Source organism: Choloepus didactylus, chromosome 6 (genome assembly GCF_015220235.1).
Source record: "Choloepus didactylus isolate mChoDid1 chromosome 6, mChoDid1.pri, whole genome shotgun sequence".
NCBI lineage: Eukaryota > Metazoa > Chordata > Mammalia > Pilosa > Megalonychidae > Choloepus > Choloepus didactylus.
The window spans coordinates 111,838,114-111,856,314 of record NC_051312.1 but is presented as its reverse complement, the minus strand read 5'-3'; the positions used below and the strand labels follow the sequence as shown (position 1 = coordinate 111,856,314).

The window sequence follows — 18,201 nt, the reverse complement described above, 5'->3', positions numbered from 1 at the left end:
ACCCACACAATGAAGACTGAAAAGAAGAGTTCATTATATATTTTTAAAACCAATGTTTGGCAAACTTTTTTTTAAGTACAAAATCCTTTTTTCAAACAAAGTCTTGCATAAAATTCCAAATTCTATGATAGAAAAGATCAGGGCTGTTTCTATTCTCATTGAAGTGGAAAGTAGGCAGCCAACCGCTGCCTCCAGTAGATTTTCTGTCTCCTTGATTTCTACCAACATCACATCACGCTCACAGATCTTCATCTACTACCCTTCTGTTAATGGCTCTCAAATGCTGGCCTCCAGGCCCATACGCCTTGTGGTTTGTACAACCCATAGGGTGAAATCTTTTCCAAGAGTCATGGCAGATTTAACATTGAGAGAAATTACTCCTTTAACCTGCTCAGAGTACTGACCTCGGAGATGGTTCTAATTATTTTCAATTAACTGGTAAGGAGAAGGATTTGCATTGCCCCAAAACATCCCTTCTACTTGCCTGGCCTGAGTGTCCTTGTTCCTGAGGGAAGTACTCAAAAAATGTTTGCTGCATGAATGGAAGGATTGCCACAGTTTTAAAGTAAAAAAAGAAATATTTCCTCTTAATGTTTCCTGTTACAGCTGAGAGGTAGTAGAGTATTGTGACTGAGAACCCAGGTTCCGGAGTACTGTATTCAAATCCTCCCTCAACTACTTAAAGCTCTGGGATCTCTCTGAGCTCTGGTTTATCTTCTGCAAAATTGAGATAATAAGACTTGTTTGTGTTCAGTGTTTTGTTGGGAGTATTAAAGGAGATAAATCATGGAAAGCACTGAACTCAGTGGTCATTCTTAGCATCATTGTATCCTTCTGCTTTTGAGGTAGCTGGTGAGCTCTCTAGCCTCAGGGCTTACTAAAGCAAGGCCCAGCTTCCTAGGTTTGGCCTGGCTGGGTTTTTGGTTTATTTGTTTATTTTATTTTTCCATAGCTCAGCAGATAACTAAGAAAAGAGAAGGAGATAAAAGAGAAGAGAAATTCCATGTATGTACTGTCTACTGCTCCTCTGGCATCATAGGAGGAGCTTTACCGTTTGGTCTCTTAGAACCTCACACAGTCCTGTTGGGGAATGAGAGTTGGATTTTGTTGCTCTCATATATCTCCTGCTTCTCAAGGTGCATTCCCTGGACCAATGAGTTTCATAATCACCTGAGCAGGTGCCCTGATCCACAGCCTCAGTATCTCTGGGGCAGGGCCACGGCATCTCTGCATTACAACCTGCTTCTCAGATTAATGTCTTCTAAGTGTGAGGACCTTTGACATGGCACTTTTGTCACATAATGTAAACTTTGATTCTGTATTTTCTTCCTAAGCTTTTCTCCCTTAATTAAATGGTAACTTCTCCAAAGCAAAGGCCATGCTTTCTAGTCTTATTGTACAAGAGTACACAGCGCAATGCTAAACACATCACTAGGAGTTATGAGAGAGTTCCTGGACTAAGTTTAGCTTTTTGTAGGACTGTGATCTGTCGATGCCTAAAGATTGGTAGAGACCTTGAATTAGAATGGAAATTCACCAATACTCGCTATTGTTTAATATACAATGTGAGGTTTTTAACCAGCACTTTCTCATCATCTGTTGGTTGGTGGCTCTTTAAATGGTCAATTCACAGGGATTCCTGACTTACTGACCTGGGAATAAAATTAACAAGTCCCTGAGAAGTGAAATCCCTTCTGAGTTTCAGAGTGTTTATAAGAAATTCACAGGCTTTCCTGCCTTCATATCACAGAAAGCTGGACAAGGCCCCTTCTGTCCTAAATGGTTATTCAACTTTTAAATACATGAATTGAAACATAATTTTCATTGCAAGATCAGCAATTATATGTGCTAATTTTAGGGAAAAAGAAGAACTTGTTACTCTATGATGTTTGTTTCTGTGCAATTGAGAGGTTTGCCATATGTTTTTATGGTAGTTTTCCTTGAGGTTTCATAAACGCCTTCTGGAATGTGGAGGTTCTACCATGAGAGTCATATGGGAGCTTTTCCAATGCCCTAAAGTCATTAACCCAGCTGCTTTAGTTGCTCTGATTTGCAATTATTTCATCTACATTTAAAAACCAATTCTCTGGTCTCCACCCCATTAACCATGTTTGATCTTTAACAAGATGAAAAATGTTTGGAATTTAAGCTTGTGATCTTTTTGCTCCATTTTTCTTCTTTTAATTCACAGTAGCGCCCCTCCACCCCTTTCTCTTCTTTAGGATCAACATTCTGTGGTAGGCCAGAATACGGGCCCCAGTCCAAGTCCCAACCCCTGCTCGAATCCAAACACTGGAAGTGGTTACATGAACTCCCAGCAATCACTGTTGAATCAGCAATTGATGGGAAAGAAACAGACTCTACAGAGACAGATCATGGAGCAGAAACAGCAACTTCTTCTTCAGCAGCAGATGCTGGTGGACTCGGTAAAATTTTCTCCTAATTTCTACTGTACACACAGTGAGAGTTCATTCTTTTCTATTTCTATTTACTGCCCTTTCCCCTTGAACCTACTTCTGTAGCAGCAATAAGGGTGTCCCAGTTGTAAGGGAAGCCAATTCCATATATGTGAAGTGCTGCAGAAAAAAAACTTGATTCACCAGCTGCTGGATGGTTGGAATGCATGGAACCTCTGCTAACTAGCCCTGCCCAGACCGGGAATGTCTAGAACCACCAACATGAGCATTTGAATTAGGTGAAAAAAAACAGTATTGTTCCCAGCCCTGAGGGGCAGAAATGGTGAACAGAACTTCAGTCAACTCAAATCCAAACTGATTTGGGAGTCAAAAGAGTTTTAAAAGCAGTTTTCAAAACCAGCATGGAGTTTCAAACTAAGATTTGGCTTTCAAAATAAAGCACCTTAGAATGGGGGATTTTTAAAAAGAAAATTAAAAATGTATTTACCATTTTTACCATATTTAAGCAACTTTTAAGAAAGGCAAGGTCGTATTCCCCACACACTCCCCATGTAGTAACTCTGCTTCAGTGTTTATCTTTCATCCCATCTGCATTCTTCAACAGACTCTTACATTCAACAATTGATGCAACTCCTTCCTGCCTCCTAAGAGGCCATGGCCCCATTTCTAATAGCTTCATTCTCTCCCTTCAAAATATCTGTTCAAACAGAAGAAGAAAAGGACAAAGTAGACCATCTCCAGGTTAAATAGTGCCAACAAAGGCACACAGAACAGAGGAAAACAAAATCAGATAATTGTATACTCAAGTAGCTTTGTAATAAGAGCCAGACACGCAGGATGTGATAAGTGCTACAATTCGCTCAGAAAGTATTTATTAATTTACAATGGATATGGCCATAAACAAGACAGACCCTGTCATTGCCCTGCAGAAGCTAGGAGCTCACTGGGGATGTCAAATAAGTAGGGAACTGTATTGCATGTGGAACTACTAGGTATCAATAGAGCACTTAAAATGGGCAATTAACACAAAGACTGGGGAATGGGAGTAGGAAGGAGAAGTCAGAAATTATTTCAGAGAAGAAGTTATGTCTACCAAAGATCTGAGGATGAGGTGAGAGATACAGGTGGGGGATTGTTCCAGCCAGAAGAACCTCCATATTCAAAGACCCCGAGACTATAGAGCATAATATATTTGCCAAGGCCAAGAATGTGCAGAGGAACGGAGCAGTGGTGGACGGGGAGGCCGGGTATGAGAGGGTACAGGACTGGGCTGGCTAAACCAGAGTTTTTACCTTGTCTGAAAACCAATGTGGAGGATTGTAAGGATTTTAAACAAGAAAGTAGTAGGCTGAGACTGCATCATAACAAAGATATAAATAGAGTAAAGGAAAATGCAATGGGGGAAAATATTAAATCCAGCCTATAGAGATTGAGGATAGTTTCCCAGAAGACATAAAATTTGACTCTCATGTTGAAGAACTGTAGGATTCTAATGGGTAGCGTAAGTGGAGTCCACTATTGTAGGTGCAAGGTGGGCCAGAAGCAAAAAGGATGCAGCCTGGGTTATATTTGTTGGTTACTTTGAGATTGTATTATGAAATAGTTAATGGACAAAGAAAATATAAATAATAATATAAGAATTACATGTGTTTTTTTAAGGAAAGACAAATGGAGTAAGTTTGAAGTTCAGAAAAATATGAGAAGGAATAATTAGAAATAAGTTTACTTGACCTTGAATAAGGAATATGAAAAATAAGTTTACAGATGACCGTTGGTGCCACTCTAAGGTGTTAGGTGTAGGGGAGCCACTGATGGGATCACAAAGTGACACAACTGGTTTCTTCTACAAATCAGTTTTGAAAATGCCATTCCTTCTGCCCCCTCCCTTCCTTTTTTTGATCCTTGCAAACTAAATAGCTTAGAAACAAGGGAAGCAGCAAAGAAAAATATACAATTTAAGATGGACTTACTAGATACAAGTTCATTACTCCCATCAGTATTACTAACCTGTTGAATTATAACATGCAGAGGTTGAATTTCTGAATTTCCAGCTCTGATTAAAAGGCAGGGAAATAGTAGCAGGTGCCATGAGGGTGTTCACCTGGCACTGGCCTAATTCCCACTGGGCCCCAGTTGAGTCACCACTGGGACAGGTGCAAAGGCAGGGGCATGAGCTGTAAGAGATGGATGAGAAGGGAGGCAGCTGGTTTTGTGATGTTTTTTATAAACCATTCACATTTCTCTTTGTTTGGGCACCACTGAGGGTGCCTAAGCTTTTTAGCATATCCAGGAAGAAAAAGTCTTTGATACCACTTTACATTAGCATATGTTTTAAAGTCATTTGCAGTCAGTTGGCAAGGCCACATAGGCACCTAAATTGAGACATTTTCTCATGAAAGTATGCTATCCTTACTTTCTATTATTCTCTCATCAATGAAACACAAAAAGAAAACATGAATAGTACATATTAGAATGGACATCATAATTACCAATATGCATGGCGCACCTACTACGTGCCAGGCATCATGCTGAGTTTTTACAGGATTAAAGGATGAATCCTAATAATTGAACCATAAGGGAGGTCCTATAATTATCCACATTCTGCAGATGGGAAAACTGAAGCAGAACAGATAAGTATCATAGCAGATGATTTCTCTGTTAGGTTGTCGGGTCTGAGAGACTGGGTTATCATGAGGCATTACTTGATAAATTAAATTTCATGTTGCAGAGAAGTAACCTCCAGGATGATGTATGAATTTATACTTGCATAGAATGGGAAAGTTACTCTCTTACAAAATATAGGTGTCTCCATTCAGTTTTGGAGTCTGGTCTTTGCTACTCTTCAGCACAAAGGGATAACATAGCAGTTCCAAGATATGTCCATATGCAAGGCCATTAAATTTAACTCATTTGTGAGCAAGTAATTTAAGAAACTCGTTTCCCTAGATGTAGAAGAATAACCTAACTTAGTACTTGGGGGAAAAACATTAATAATTGTATTGATTATACATAAAAATAAGTACAGGTTTGAAATTTAGTCTATGATGGGGAAGCAAGGTCCTGATTATCTCACGCACACACCCCACAAATCCTGTTTTCTTCAATATAAATAGAAAAACACCTAATTGTATTAAAAAGAATGATAGGCAAATGCTTTTGGAAAAGAAATTTCAGAAAGTCCCATACCTGACATAAAAATCAGAACTGTCAGGACAGCCCAATAGTTTACAAGAGGAATGGGAACGTTGCCACATTTAGGTTCATGGAACATCTAAAGTTGTTTCTTAAACATTTAGGGTTTGGGAAAAACCAAAGAAAAATTTCACCAACCACTTTTTTCCCTTAATTTGTAAACCCATGTTTAAAAGAAATGCAGTCCATATGTTTCTGATTCGTTTACACTTAGCTCATCAAAATTATGTTTTATATGAATTATTTGATGTCCAAAAAAACTCTGTCTTTCAAGTTTTTTTCCTTAAAAACAAGAATTCTAATTTGGTACATTGTTGTTTTAAGCGCCTGCCTCCCAACCCCACCCCCCCACACACACACACACACGCTTTCTAGTAGACTAATTCTGCTCAGAAGGTTTGAAATTTGGTAGGCAACCAAGAAGCATATGGTTTACATGAGTTCTAAGTCAGACAGCCCATACTTGGCTTTCATCTAACATGCCCATCTATCTATTACAAAGTTTTGTTTTCTATTTATTGACCTTTCTATAATTATATTGTTCTCTGTCCACTTGGGCAAATTATTTTTATCTTTGAAAATTGAGGTTGCTTTGGAGTGCATACAAGTTTGCAATGAAGCAATTTTAAATCCTGCCTGATCCATAATGAGAAAGAAAACAGCCCCTGATGTCCAGAACTGATCTGACACTCACAGCCAGGCCATTTTGTTCTTTGTTGGATATGAACAGTATTATAGAATACCATCCTTAGATGGGGCTACTCTAAGACTATGATAAAATGAGACAAAAAAAATTCCATTTCATAATTCCATCTAAGAACAGGCACAAACAAGGACACTTACTACCTACAAAATACCAAAATCCCCTCTCTTGTTAAATGAGTGACAGCTACTTCTTTACCCAATCATAGAATTGACCTCGCTTTCTGACAGCTTTCAATCTAAATCAAATCCCACTTCCTCAGGCCTTCCTCAAATCACCCAAAGTCCAAATCTTGTAATAGTTTTTTTCCTAATACTATCTTAAGAGACACCCCATAATCCCCCATGATGTGTTTTCTTCCTCGTTACAATGAATAATAAATTCAACAGCTCTGTTCTTGGTGGCCTTTGGCTGAGGGCATTGATGATATTAAAAAGAATGTCCCCCACATCCTCTCTTAGCTTCCAAACTCAGCTATTCTAAAGAGCTAAAGGTAGCTGATTCCAGAAGGAAGAAAAGAGGGGTACCTGGGAAATCCCTAGGTTTTAGAACGGGGCATCAAGGAACAGAGTATCCAGGAGCCCTTCTTTTGTGTGGTAGGAATGAGACTGAGTTTTTGAGTTAGACCTGGGATTAGATCTCTGTTCTACCTTTATGTGACCTGGGCAAATTACTTAGCTCATCTAAGCCTCCATTTCCTCATCTATTAAGTAGGAATAATAATAATACCTTCCTTTGAGGGTTGTTTATGGGGGGGAAAAATGAGGTGTTATGCATATGGTTCCCAGACCGGTGTCTGACAGGTTATCTCCTGATACCTCTTCGTATGTAGGGTTGCCAAATGTGGCAAGAAAAAATACATGATGCCCAGATGTCCTGTATTTTATCTGGCAACCCTACTCCTATGCTATTCACACTCCTTGGGACCAGAATATATAAATACCAAAGCATACCAGTTATGCTACAACACAAAACTAGAAATACCATTTCAAAAAATAACAGAAATTTAGTTCTCAACGAAATCTAAGTGCAAAACAAAGGAAGTAAGAGCAGTGACTAGACCCAAAAGACATGTTGAATGTTAAGGAAATGTAGAAATTACACTTCCATGCAGGAAGTTTATTGAAACTGAAAGGATTTATGTCTGACTTAAGACTGCTAAATAAGGTCCATGATTCACAATTCATGATTGCAGAAGTGTTCTTAAATTTTTACTTTTTTGAATAACAGTCCATAAATTTTTACAAGTGAGAAAGAAACAGTCTGCAATTTATTATATTTTCATTTCTGTTTTCAAGGAGAAAATTGTTCCACAAGATCAGATAAACAGACACTTGACAAGGCCACCCCCAGATTATAAAGACCAAAGAAGAAATGTGGGCAGTATGCAACCAACTGCTCAGTATTCTGGTAAGTGTTCTAAAGAATTAGTTATAAAGATTATAACTATGGAAAGAACAAAATATTCAAGTTTTAATATTTCTTCCTTTCCCCATCTCATAGTTGATTGTGACACCTTACTTGGATTCCTTTACTAGCTGCCATTTTGCTTTTAGATCAAGAACAGACATGAAAATGTTTTAGTCCTTTCATCATTTCTTCTTGCTTATTCCTGCCCCATGTTCACATATTTCACTGCTCTCTGGCATGCTTCTGACAGTTGAAAGCATATCTTGATCTAGGTACTGTAAGGTAAGGAGACATTTCTCCTTGCTAGACAGAGTCATATTTGTGACTTGTATAAAGTCCAGTCTTTCTGTCTTCACCATTGGGCCCATCTCTACAAAGGGTCACTTTCAAAGAGATACACCTGACACTGAGAAGTAACTGAAAGGCAAATTAAATCTTTATGAAGTCTCTCAAAAAACACCAAATGTAGATTCCATTTAAAACACAGCAGATCCCCCACCTCACCCCCATCTTTCTCCTCTCACTCTCTGAACTTCTAAAAACAGGGTTCTTTCCTTGATGCTTTCCACAAGGATGTTGAAAGATAGGATGGGGTTTATTTAGAACATGGCTTCTTATACCATGGCCTATGAGGGCTTTGGGAAAACTAGGAGCCCTCTGAAATATTAAGCAAAATTCAAGGTGGATGTTTAGATTTTTCTTTGTCCACTCATATAAAAGATTCTGGAGCTTGTTTGGTGGCATCACAATGTTATCAGGAATCGAGGCTTCTTTTGTCTTTCTGTTTTACCTTCTTTAGCAAGTGGCTTCCATCCTAAGGGTTGCCTTGTGGCCACTACAATCACCAACCCTCACATCCATATTCCAGGAAGGAAGAAGAAAGAAGGAAAAAGGCAAAATGGCCTTTCAGATGGGTCAGACTAGCTTTTGGAAGTAGTTTCCATGGATGCTCCACCTAATAACTCCTACCTATGTATCTTTAGCCAGAATGTATTCGTGTGGACCTCATTAACAAGAAAGCTTGTGAAATGTGTTTTTTTAGCTGAACACATTACTACAAAATCAAGACTGTGTTTCTAAGGAAGATGGGGAGGTTGGATATTGAGTAGGTAGCTAGCTGTGTATGGGCGTATGTCGGTAGGCATAGTGAGCAGTTCATATGGGCCCTTTGTTTTTCTGGGTTTTTTTTTTTTTGTTTTTTTATTTACTTTTTTTAAAATACAGTTTCATTAAGATATATTCACACACCCTACAGTCATCCACAGTGTACAGTTATTCACAGCACCATCATACAGTTGTGTGCTCCTCAACAGAATCAATTTTTGAACCTTTTCCTTACTCCCAAAATAAAAACAAAAGCAAAAAAGAACACCCAAAACTTTCCATCCCCTCCACCCCATCCTATTTTTTCATCTAATTTTTGTCCCCATTTTTCCACTCATCTGACAATACACTGGATAAAGGGAGTGCAAGCCACAAAGATTTCACAATCACACAGTCACATTGTGAAAACTAAATAGTTATACAATCATCTTGAAGAATCAAGGTCTCTGCATTGCAGTTCGACAACTTCAGGTATTTCCCTCTAGCCACTCCAACACACCAAAAACTAAAAGGTGATATCTATGTAGCACATAAGAATACCCTCCAGAGTGACCTCTCAACTCCATTTGAAATCTCTCAGCCATTGGAACCCTATTTTGTTTCATCTCCCTTCCCCCTTTTGGTCAAGAAGATCCTCTCAATCCCATAATGCTTGGTCCAGGCTCATCCCCAGGAGTCATTTTCCGCCTTGCCAGGGGGATTTACACCCCTGGGTGTCATGTCCCATGTAGGGGGAGGGTAGTGAGTTCACCTGTCCAGTGGGCTTAGAGAGAGGGGAGGCCTATGGGCCCTTTCTTAAGGGAGGGGCCCTTAGCATCCAACTGCTGACTCCTAACTGAGTAAGAATCACTGCTCTAGGACACTTTACTTCCCATCTCTTCCAAGAAATGAAATAAGCAACAAACACAACATAAACTCTTGTTATAATTTTTTTATTTTAATCTCAGTACAATAATAATCACCTTGCCCAGATGTTAATATTAGATATAATGTATGAAACACGTCTATAACAGTATCTGCTACATTCTGGTAGCTTCTAAATAGTAACTGTGGTTATTACTTTGTGATCTTTATGGAAATTCTCTCTATTCTGCTTTTTTTAAAAAAAAATTCTGCTCTCTTTGTAAACTTCCTCAGGGTATATGAATGAAACATAGGACACCTGGAAGGGGTGGTTTTTAAAATCTCTAAAGTTTTTTCCACAGTGTTTTCATAGTGTAAATTCACATCTCATATAACCCTCAGATACAAAGATGGTGTTGCTTAACCTCATTGGCCGTGCGCACTTGCTTGGTTACTATTCAGATAGTCCTGAGAGGTTTGCTGTGATGTCTCGTCATCAGATACCTGCTGCATACTGCACAGTCCAGGGCTCTGTTCTAATCCTAGAGGTACAGGGAGATACAAGGCACTGCTCCTGTCTCCCAGGGGTGAAAGGTCTAATTGGGGACCTATTTTTAAGTAAATAACAAGGCAAGTGAGTTCATTTGGCCTTCAGTCTTTCAGGTTGCGTATCATGCTAGGTATCCCGAAGCAACAGGGGATATCCTTAGCTTATGATTGCAGCCTTGCTCTTCCCATTCAATGCCATTCTGATCTTCACTGTTTACCTGATTCTGTATCTCTCAATGTCTGCCTCTCTTCCAGGAGAGTATTTTAAAGGACTGTCATTCTACACATTTTGTCTTTACTTCAACCTCTCATTCATTGATTCAACAAAATCTGCTCTGCGCCATGTAGTTCTAGACTCCAGGAATATAATAGTGAACAAAATAGGTAAAAATGCCTGCCCTCCTGGCACTTAGCATCCAGCAGGCATTTTATTTTTTCTCTTTCTGATACTCTCCTTTTGCCTTTCAAGATGTTTTCCCTTGATGACTTTAACCTCCCCAAGTTAGGAAGAGTTCAGTGGTTTGATTAATCACTACCTGATATGTAGAGCTTCCCTATCTAGCAGCATTGGACTGTCATCCAAACAGTTATTGACAGGCATCAGTGTAACTGGCATGCATTTTGACGCTCAATACCAAAGCTGATGGCTACACGAAAGCTTCAACGAGCAAATGCTGCTGGAAAGAGGAGGCTAGAATCTAAGGGAAAGATTAACGGAGGAGCTTGGGCCTTGGCCTGAGCTTTAAAGAAAGGATAGGGCTCAGGCAGATAAGAAGGAAATCAAAGAGAGTAAATGGCATGAACAAGGGTGGCCCATAGTAGTGCTGGATAACAGTGCAACAGTAACTACACCTCCTGGAGTAGAAGGCTTTCCACATGGAAATCATCACCAGAGCATGGATTACATTGAATTCCATAGTTTCAAAGAGACGGGGATTTACCCTTTGGACTCTGGGGAACTACTCATGGCTGCCTCCTGAATGGGGATGATGCAGATGAATAATAGAATATGATTTTCAAGGCCATAGGTTAGGAATCTTACCCTAATATCCTTGTATTATTCATCTGTACTTTTTTTATTTGTCATGAATTTTATGACAGCTGAGTACTCAAAGGTATAGACTTTCATCTTGGTACAGAATAAAGCTAATTCAAAATGAAAATCTGACTATCACCTCCCCTTAATGACTCCAGAACTGAAAGAAAATAAAACCTATAAAATAAAACCATTCTAGTTTAGTCTTCTTTCCTTAATATGTAAACTCTTAACCAAGGAGTGACCTAGGGTGATAATTTGCCCCTCAAGCAGAAGCAATATTGGTCGTTTTTTTCTTTCTATATATTGTGATGGTTGTATCTCTTCATTTGTTCTTATACTTGAAAGTAGTTTCAGAGTTGACAAATAATTGCAATGAATTGTTATAAAAAAGGAGATAAGCAATTGTTATGAACTAATATAATTGTTTTCCTTTTCTTAGGTGGTTCAACAACAGTGAGTTTAAACTCTAGCCAGGCTCTGGCAAGCCCAGTTTCAACACACAGCATTTTAACTCCAAATTCCAACCTCATGTCTACTTCCCATGGGACAAGAATGCCATCGTTAGCCACAGCAGTTCAGAATATAGGGATGTATGGAAATCTGCCTTGTAACCAACCTGGCACATACAGCGTCACTTCAGGAATGAATCAGTTGACCCAACAAAGAAACCCAAACCAATTGCTAGCAAATCAGAACAACCCTCTGATGCCACGCCCACCTACCTTAGGGCCAAATAATAATAACAGTGTGGCTACTTTTGGAGCTGCATCTGTTGGCAGTCCACAACAATCGAGACCAAACTTAACCCACAGTATAACAAGCATGCCGGCACAGAGAACATCGAATGTAATGATCACAGCCAACACAACAGCTCCAAACTGGGCCGCTCAAGAAGCAACAACCAAACAGCAGGAAGCCCTGAAGTCCACGGGAGTCCGTTTTCCCACAGGTACATCTGTAGCCTATGCTCCAAACCAGTCACTTCAACAAGCAGTAGGTGGCCAGCAATTTCCCCAGAGGGCAGTGGCTCCTCCTAACCAGTTAACACAGGCAGTGCAAATGAGACCCATGAACCAAATAAGCCAAACATTAAACGGACAAACACTGGGTCCTCTCAGAGGTCTGAATCTCAGACCCAACCAGCTAAGTGCACAGATTTTGCCTAATTTGAACCAGGCAGGAACAGGTTTGAATCAGTCAAGGACAGGCATGAGCCAACCACCGTCGCTGACAACCGGCAATTTTCCCTCACCCAACCAAAGTTCCAGGGCTTTTCAAGGAACCGACCATGGCAGCGATTTAGCTTTTGACTTCCTCAGCCAACAGACGGATGCCATGGGCCCTGCCCTAAACAGTGATGCCGATTTCATCGACTCTTTATTGAAGACAGAGCCTGGTAATGATGACTGGATGAAAGACATCAATCTCGATGAAATCTTGGGGAACAACTCCTGAAAGAGAAAAGGGAGACAGTTCACAAACCGCAAGCACTAAAAGGCAGTATTTTACAAGGACTCTGTAAAGGCCAAATTGTTGACTTCAAAGTCACGTGGACTACACGAAGATACTGTGGCTCAAAAATGGAAAGCAAAAAGTAACTGCAGTGGTGAACATTTTGGTCCAAAGGCTTGTTGTAAATCTCAAACCAGAAAGTAAAACATTGGGATCACTTTTCCTTGTTTAAACTCCAGGACATAGTATCCAATTTATTCAAACAGAACTGTGATGTTGATGTGTAATTAATTGTGTAAAATAGGCTCCCCAAACCCCTTTTCTCTCTGAAAGAAAAGTAATAGAACTTGTAACTCGTTTAAACCTCATGTCATGCAGAGGTACTAGTTCCAAGCAACAAGCAACAAATTCCTAACTCTCTCTAACAGATGCAAGTGTGGTTTAATCTTTCCACTCTGTTTTTTTTTTTTTTTAAATCAATTTTTCTAAAGCTTCCAGGGTAGATTGAAATGTTATAGGTTTGTTTTAGTAACCAGTGTCCTAAGTAAGGAGATCTGGAAAGCCTAGGGAGCATCTGGTGGATGACGGAATTTCTTCCCTCACTTTTTCTGTTTTCCCAGATATCAGTGGGATGTTGTGTCTGGTAATGAAACTACAATGTAGAGCTGAGCTGTGCAACTTTATTTGGGCTTCCATAACCAATTTCTGAATCCATTCCCAAGTTTTAGACATAACCAAGACCTGTCCTAATCATAAATGAAATATTGTTGCTTGCCTGTCTGCATCAGGTTTCACTATTGTTTTATGAAAAACACCCCAACCCCATTGGACATTGTTATATACGAGATTTATTTGGCTTACACAAATAACATGGGGTGCTGTTTATTGTGATGATGCCCGCTAGTTAGTTCCCAAGCTGAGTGAAATTGAGCCTTGTTCTCCCTACTTCTTTTGATAACCAGAGACTGATTGCAAGAAAACAGAGTTTGGAGACCCAAACTGAGATTAGAAGGTATCAATATCACATTTTGGTTGGAGATAAGAAGCAAAAGAACCACAGGTGGAGAGTGGGGCTAGTTAAAAATCTATTTCATAGGGTTTGAAGGAAAGTATAACTGAGAGGGAAAATAAGCTGTCTTTCTCTAGACATGTTATTCGGGTAATCACCTAAATAGAACGTTCTCTGTTCGTAGCAGTCTGTTCACTATTCTGTCCTTGATGTGATGAATCACTGCCAGATGCTAGATGGATCCTTCACATCCAGGTTTTCTCCCTCCGGGGTGAGCACTGAGAGAGCTTTCTTGAGTCATTTAGTCTCAGTGCCCAATACAGATGACCTGTAAAATGGGGGATCCGTGTGCTGATTTAGGATGGATGCAAAATATCATTTTCTTCATTACAGAGGAGCAGTGGTTATCTTCATCCTTTTTAGTTAGACACTTACATATTCAACACAAAATGTAATTTAACTGAAGTTGTTGGAGAACTAAGTTGTTAAATATCTGTTCAAAATAGGAACACATTTGGAAAGTTCTGCAAAGCCCCTCCCGATCTTCAATATATCTAGAAGCACTGTCCTCCTTTTACACAATACCAACATCACTGGCCCAGAATCTTTTCTGGGCTAGGTTGTAAATATAATTACTTGTTTTGTAAACTTTTGTAAAGAATATTTTGGTAGAAATACTTAAAACATATTCTTTGGGTTATATTTATACATATGTGAAATAAATATACTATCAAAAGGTTATATTTTATACAAAAAGTAAATGGTTACCTTTTGTATGCTAATATTCGAAGTTTTGTATAATATGATGGTTTATTTTTAGCTCTACACTTCACAGGTGGCCAAGTGGGAACTTTTGAAAATTATCAAGAAGCTTATTAGATAAATTTATATTCTGAAACCTCAGTGAGAAAGCATTCCAGGTTTCAAACCTTTCTTTTTTTTTTTCTGCTCTCAAATTCTTTTTTAAACCCCCAGATCTTGTGTCTTGTTTGATTATTCTGCTGTGCACATTGTATCAGTCCTTGTTGCATGTGGTCTACTGTGTGTTTCCCCATTTTATGAAACAGTATTTCTCCATGCAAAAAGAAAGGAAAAAAGAATGTACATATGAACACCTTTATTTTATGGCTCCTCCATGTTATTGTATATATCTGCCAGCACTTCCCAGTTACACTCCTGTGATTCAGCTAATTTTTTACCCTAACATAAATAGTTTGTTTTGTAGTAGTAATCAAATTTAATAGAGATAAAGCAATCAGAATGTTTGGAATTTCTTTTATCTTAATGTGAATTTCATAAGTAATGTCTATTTATTCAGCTATTCATTAAAATACAGGATCTTTGGAAAAATGGTAGTCTATAGTTTCTGTTTGTTGGCAGCCTAATACCAAAGATGATGTAATTTTCCTGAAAGCTGAGATAATGACAATTTGATAGACATATTTTAGCTAAAACCGCAAGGTTTACAACTGAAGAGCTATTGGAATACATTCTCCCATTTATAAAAATACCAGACTACTTAATCATTGGCATTGTTTATCATCCTGACATATTATACGGGAGATTTAAGTAATTTTTCTTTTTGTTTTGTTTTATTTTAATTCAAAGACTAGGAAGCAATTTAAGCAAATAATTCATTTTTGGCTTTGTTTTAAGCCTAATGAAGATAAATAACTCCGCTCCACGTGAATGCACTAATATTATTTGCATTACTGTAACTGTACCCATAACTGTAAAGATTTCAACTTGTAAAACAAGTATTTTGTATTGTGTGTATTTCCATGTGTTAAAAAAAATAGTTAAAAAAATTCAGGAGTGTTTCTCTTGTATGAAATCACACTTTTCGGTCACAAAAATAGTGTTGCTCATCACAGAAAGTTCTGAGAACTATTCATAGTAATGCTGCTTAAATACAGACTTATTCTCTGGGAAACTTTTAGTACTGGTGGATTGCTGACTTGTCCCTTCAATGTATTGAAGGTTTGTTGTACCATCCTCTAGGCACAGCTTCTACTAAATACTTGAGAAATGCTGCCTAATCAGCGGGCACTGGCCTGCTGTGCTTGACATTTGGTCTGATGAGGCTGAGGGAATGCAGGGCCAGGAAAACAGCCGGACTGAGCACATTTATGCAGCCCTTCTTGACAATCAAGGGGACTGGGAAAGATGGACTTTTGTGGGAGGCAAGAGGAAACATTTTTCTGCTCCAGTGTTACTAGTGTTCCATTGTCCCTTTCCGCTCTGCCAAAAAAGTGTGATGTTATCCTTTTATTAGTGTTATTAATGAGCAATAACAAAATTGACATTTTTATATAGTCCTTGCCCAGTGAGTCTAGAAGGTTGAGTAGTAAACAAATAAAATCAACGTCAATAATTTATAAATAAAATGCAAATTAAGAGAAAGAAATGTCTTTGAATTCCAGTAGGCACCCATGGAAGTAGACCTGGGAGAGAGAGAGAGTGCAAGTGAACGGAAGAGAAAACCGTTTATCCTCTTCTTACTCTGTGGTTACCAAAGGCAATTCAAATTCTTAAACTTTTTACCCACACTTTCCATTTTATATTCATGGAACCTGTGTTTCTTCACCTAAATATGAATGTTTAGTGCTGAATTATCTCTACATCCCTTTCCAGTTCTAAAACTCTGTGATTTTTTTCCAAAACTGAGTAAAAAATTTACTAAAAAGATTCAATAGCATAATTTTTAAAATAATCGCTGACCCTTTTGCAGATTTTCAGCTTGTCAGTCAATTTTACTTAACAAAGCAGCCAAAACTAAATCAAATGAAACAAGATTTCACTGTAAGTAAGTGGAAGCTAGACTGTAGACACATAGAAAAGCAATGTAGATACAGGTACTTGCTGACTAAATGCAGATCAAGCCCTGAAAGTTGAAAGCTGGAATGTGATAGTAAACGGTCATTTTCCTATGAAACCATAGTACTCAAAAAGGAAATATTTGCCTACTGGGGGGAGAAAATCAATACTCTGAGTAATGCTCCACACCAGATATGTTTTAAGTAACTTTTGTTTGTTGTAAATGGCACTGTAACATATTTTAAATATGCTTCCCAAGTTCCAATGATAGATGAAATATAGATGGTGCCCTAGTATCAACTTCATTAGCAATAATAACATGATTAAAAAACTGTATCATGAGTATGGATTTTTAAAACCAAATGCTGTTGGGCCCCGATCTACACCCAGTAATATTAAAAAGGTTGTTTTTTTTTTTTTATTTTGTTTGTTTTTGTTTTTATATAAATAGCATTTGAAAGTCTTTTACCAAATTTAAGTCATCTTTAGTTTCAGAATCTGCATGAATATATAAATGCTTCTCATAATCCTTAGGGTTCATTCAGCAAAAGGGAGGGAGAAAAGTTAAGAGGGAGAGAGAGAAAAATATATGCAAGAATCTACATAAATATGTAGAAACTTCTTATAGAATTCTTTCATCAAAAGGGATGCAATAAAGAAGGGAGAAAGAAAAAAAAAACATCTCAAAGAGGCTTAAAGAAAGAATTTATTGGTTAACATAACCAAAAATTCTAGGAGGTAGTTCTGGGTTTAGGCAAATCTGACTCCAGCAGCTCAACAATATCATAAGGAATTGGTTTCTTTCTGTCTCTCACCTTTGCTTCCCTCTGCCTTGGCTCCATTGGGCAGGCTTTTCTATCAGGATGGTTGCCAGACACTCCAGACTTACATTGGTACAACTCCAAGTCCAGCATGAACAATAGTGAAGGTCTCCCTTTCAAAAGATCTAATTTTACATCCCACTGGCTTTTACTAGTTCATCCTGGAGCCATCACTTTGGCCAAAGAAATGCATGTTGGGATTGGCCAAACTTTTGTCAAATGCCTGTCCCTGGAGGCAGAGCTGCTGGTGATAGGACACAAACCATATGGACTGAGAGTGTGAAAGAGACGATTCCCCAGAGGAAAAACAGGTTGTTATTGTCAGGAAAAAAGGAAATGGGTGTAAAATAAAACCACAAATGCCCACTCTAGTACCCTTGTTTTGGCTGCCCTATTTCTACACACACAGTTTCCCCCATATGTTCAATTTCAAAATCTCACTAATAATCCAAACTCACTCATCTCCTCCCCATAAGGAGGCGATTCAAGTCTCATCTTCATCCTTCATCCAGTCCCCTGTCCAGCACATCTGGGTGAGGTTAAGCTCTTTTTCTGCCAGGTCAAGGCGTACCGCAACCTAAGCCCAAAACGTGTTTATCTACCCTCAACATAACCGAGAAATATACAATTGTGACGTGAAAACAAGATAATGGTAATAAAAAGTTCTGTTTGGAAGATAACTCAGTATCTATAGGTCACATCATTCTGAACAAGAATAATAACTGTTCCACTTCTGAGCAATTCAAATAAATGCCCAGGGAAGGGAAGGTATTAAAAACTCCCCCTTCTCCCTAGGACACTAGAATGATAGCAATTAGGAAACAGCTCAGCTGCAAGTATTTGCA

The 18,201-nt window shown here is 38.6% G+C and overlaps 1 protein-coding gene across 2 annotated transcripts in view; it reads left to right on the top strand.

Moving 5' to 3' along the window:
- MAML2 (mastermind like transcriptional coactivator 2) overlaps positions 1 to 15,526 on the top strand; it is a 369,681-nt gene extending 354,155 nt beyond the window's left edge. For both annotated transcript variants that reach the window (XM_037841183.1, XM_037841184.1), the window contains 3 exons: positions 2,223 to 2,426; positions 7,611 to 7,722; positions 11,697 to 15,526. In XM_037841183.1, coding sequence (XP_037697111.1) covers positions 2,223 to 2,426; positions 7,611 to 7,722; positions 11,697 to 12,712 — 1,332 coding nt within the window. In that variant the 3' untranslated portion in view covers positions 12,713 to 15,526. The remainder of the gene's footprint in view (positions 1 to 2,222; positions 2,427 to 7,610; positions 7,723 to 11,696) is intronic.
- Positions 15,527 to 18,201: the final 2,675 nt, after the last annotated feature.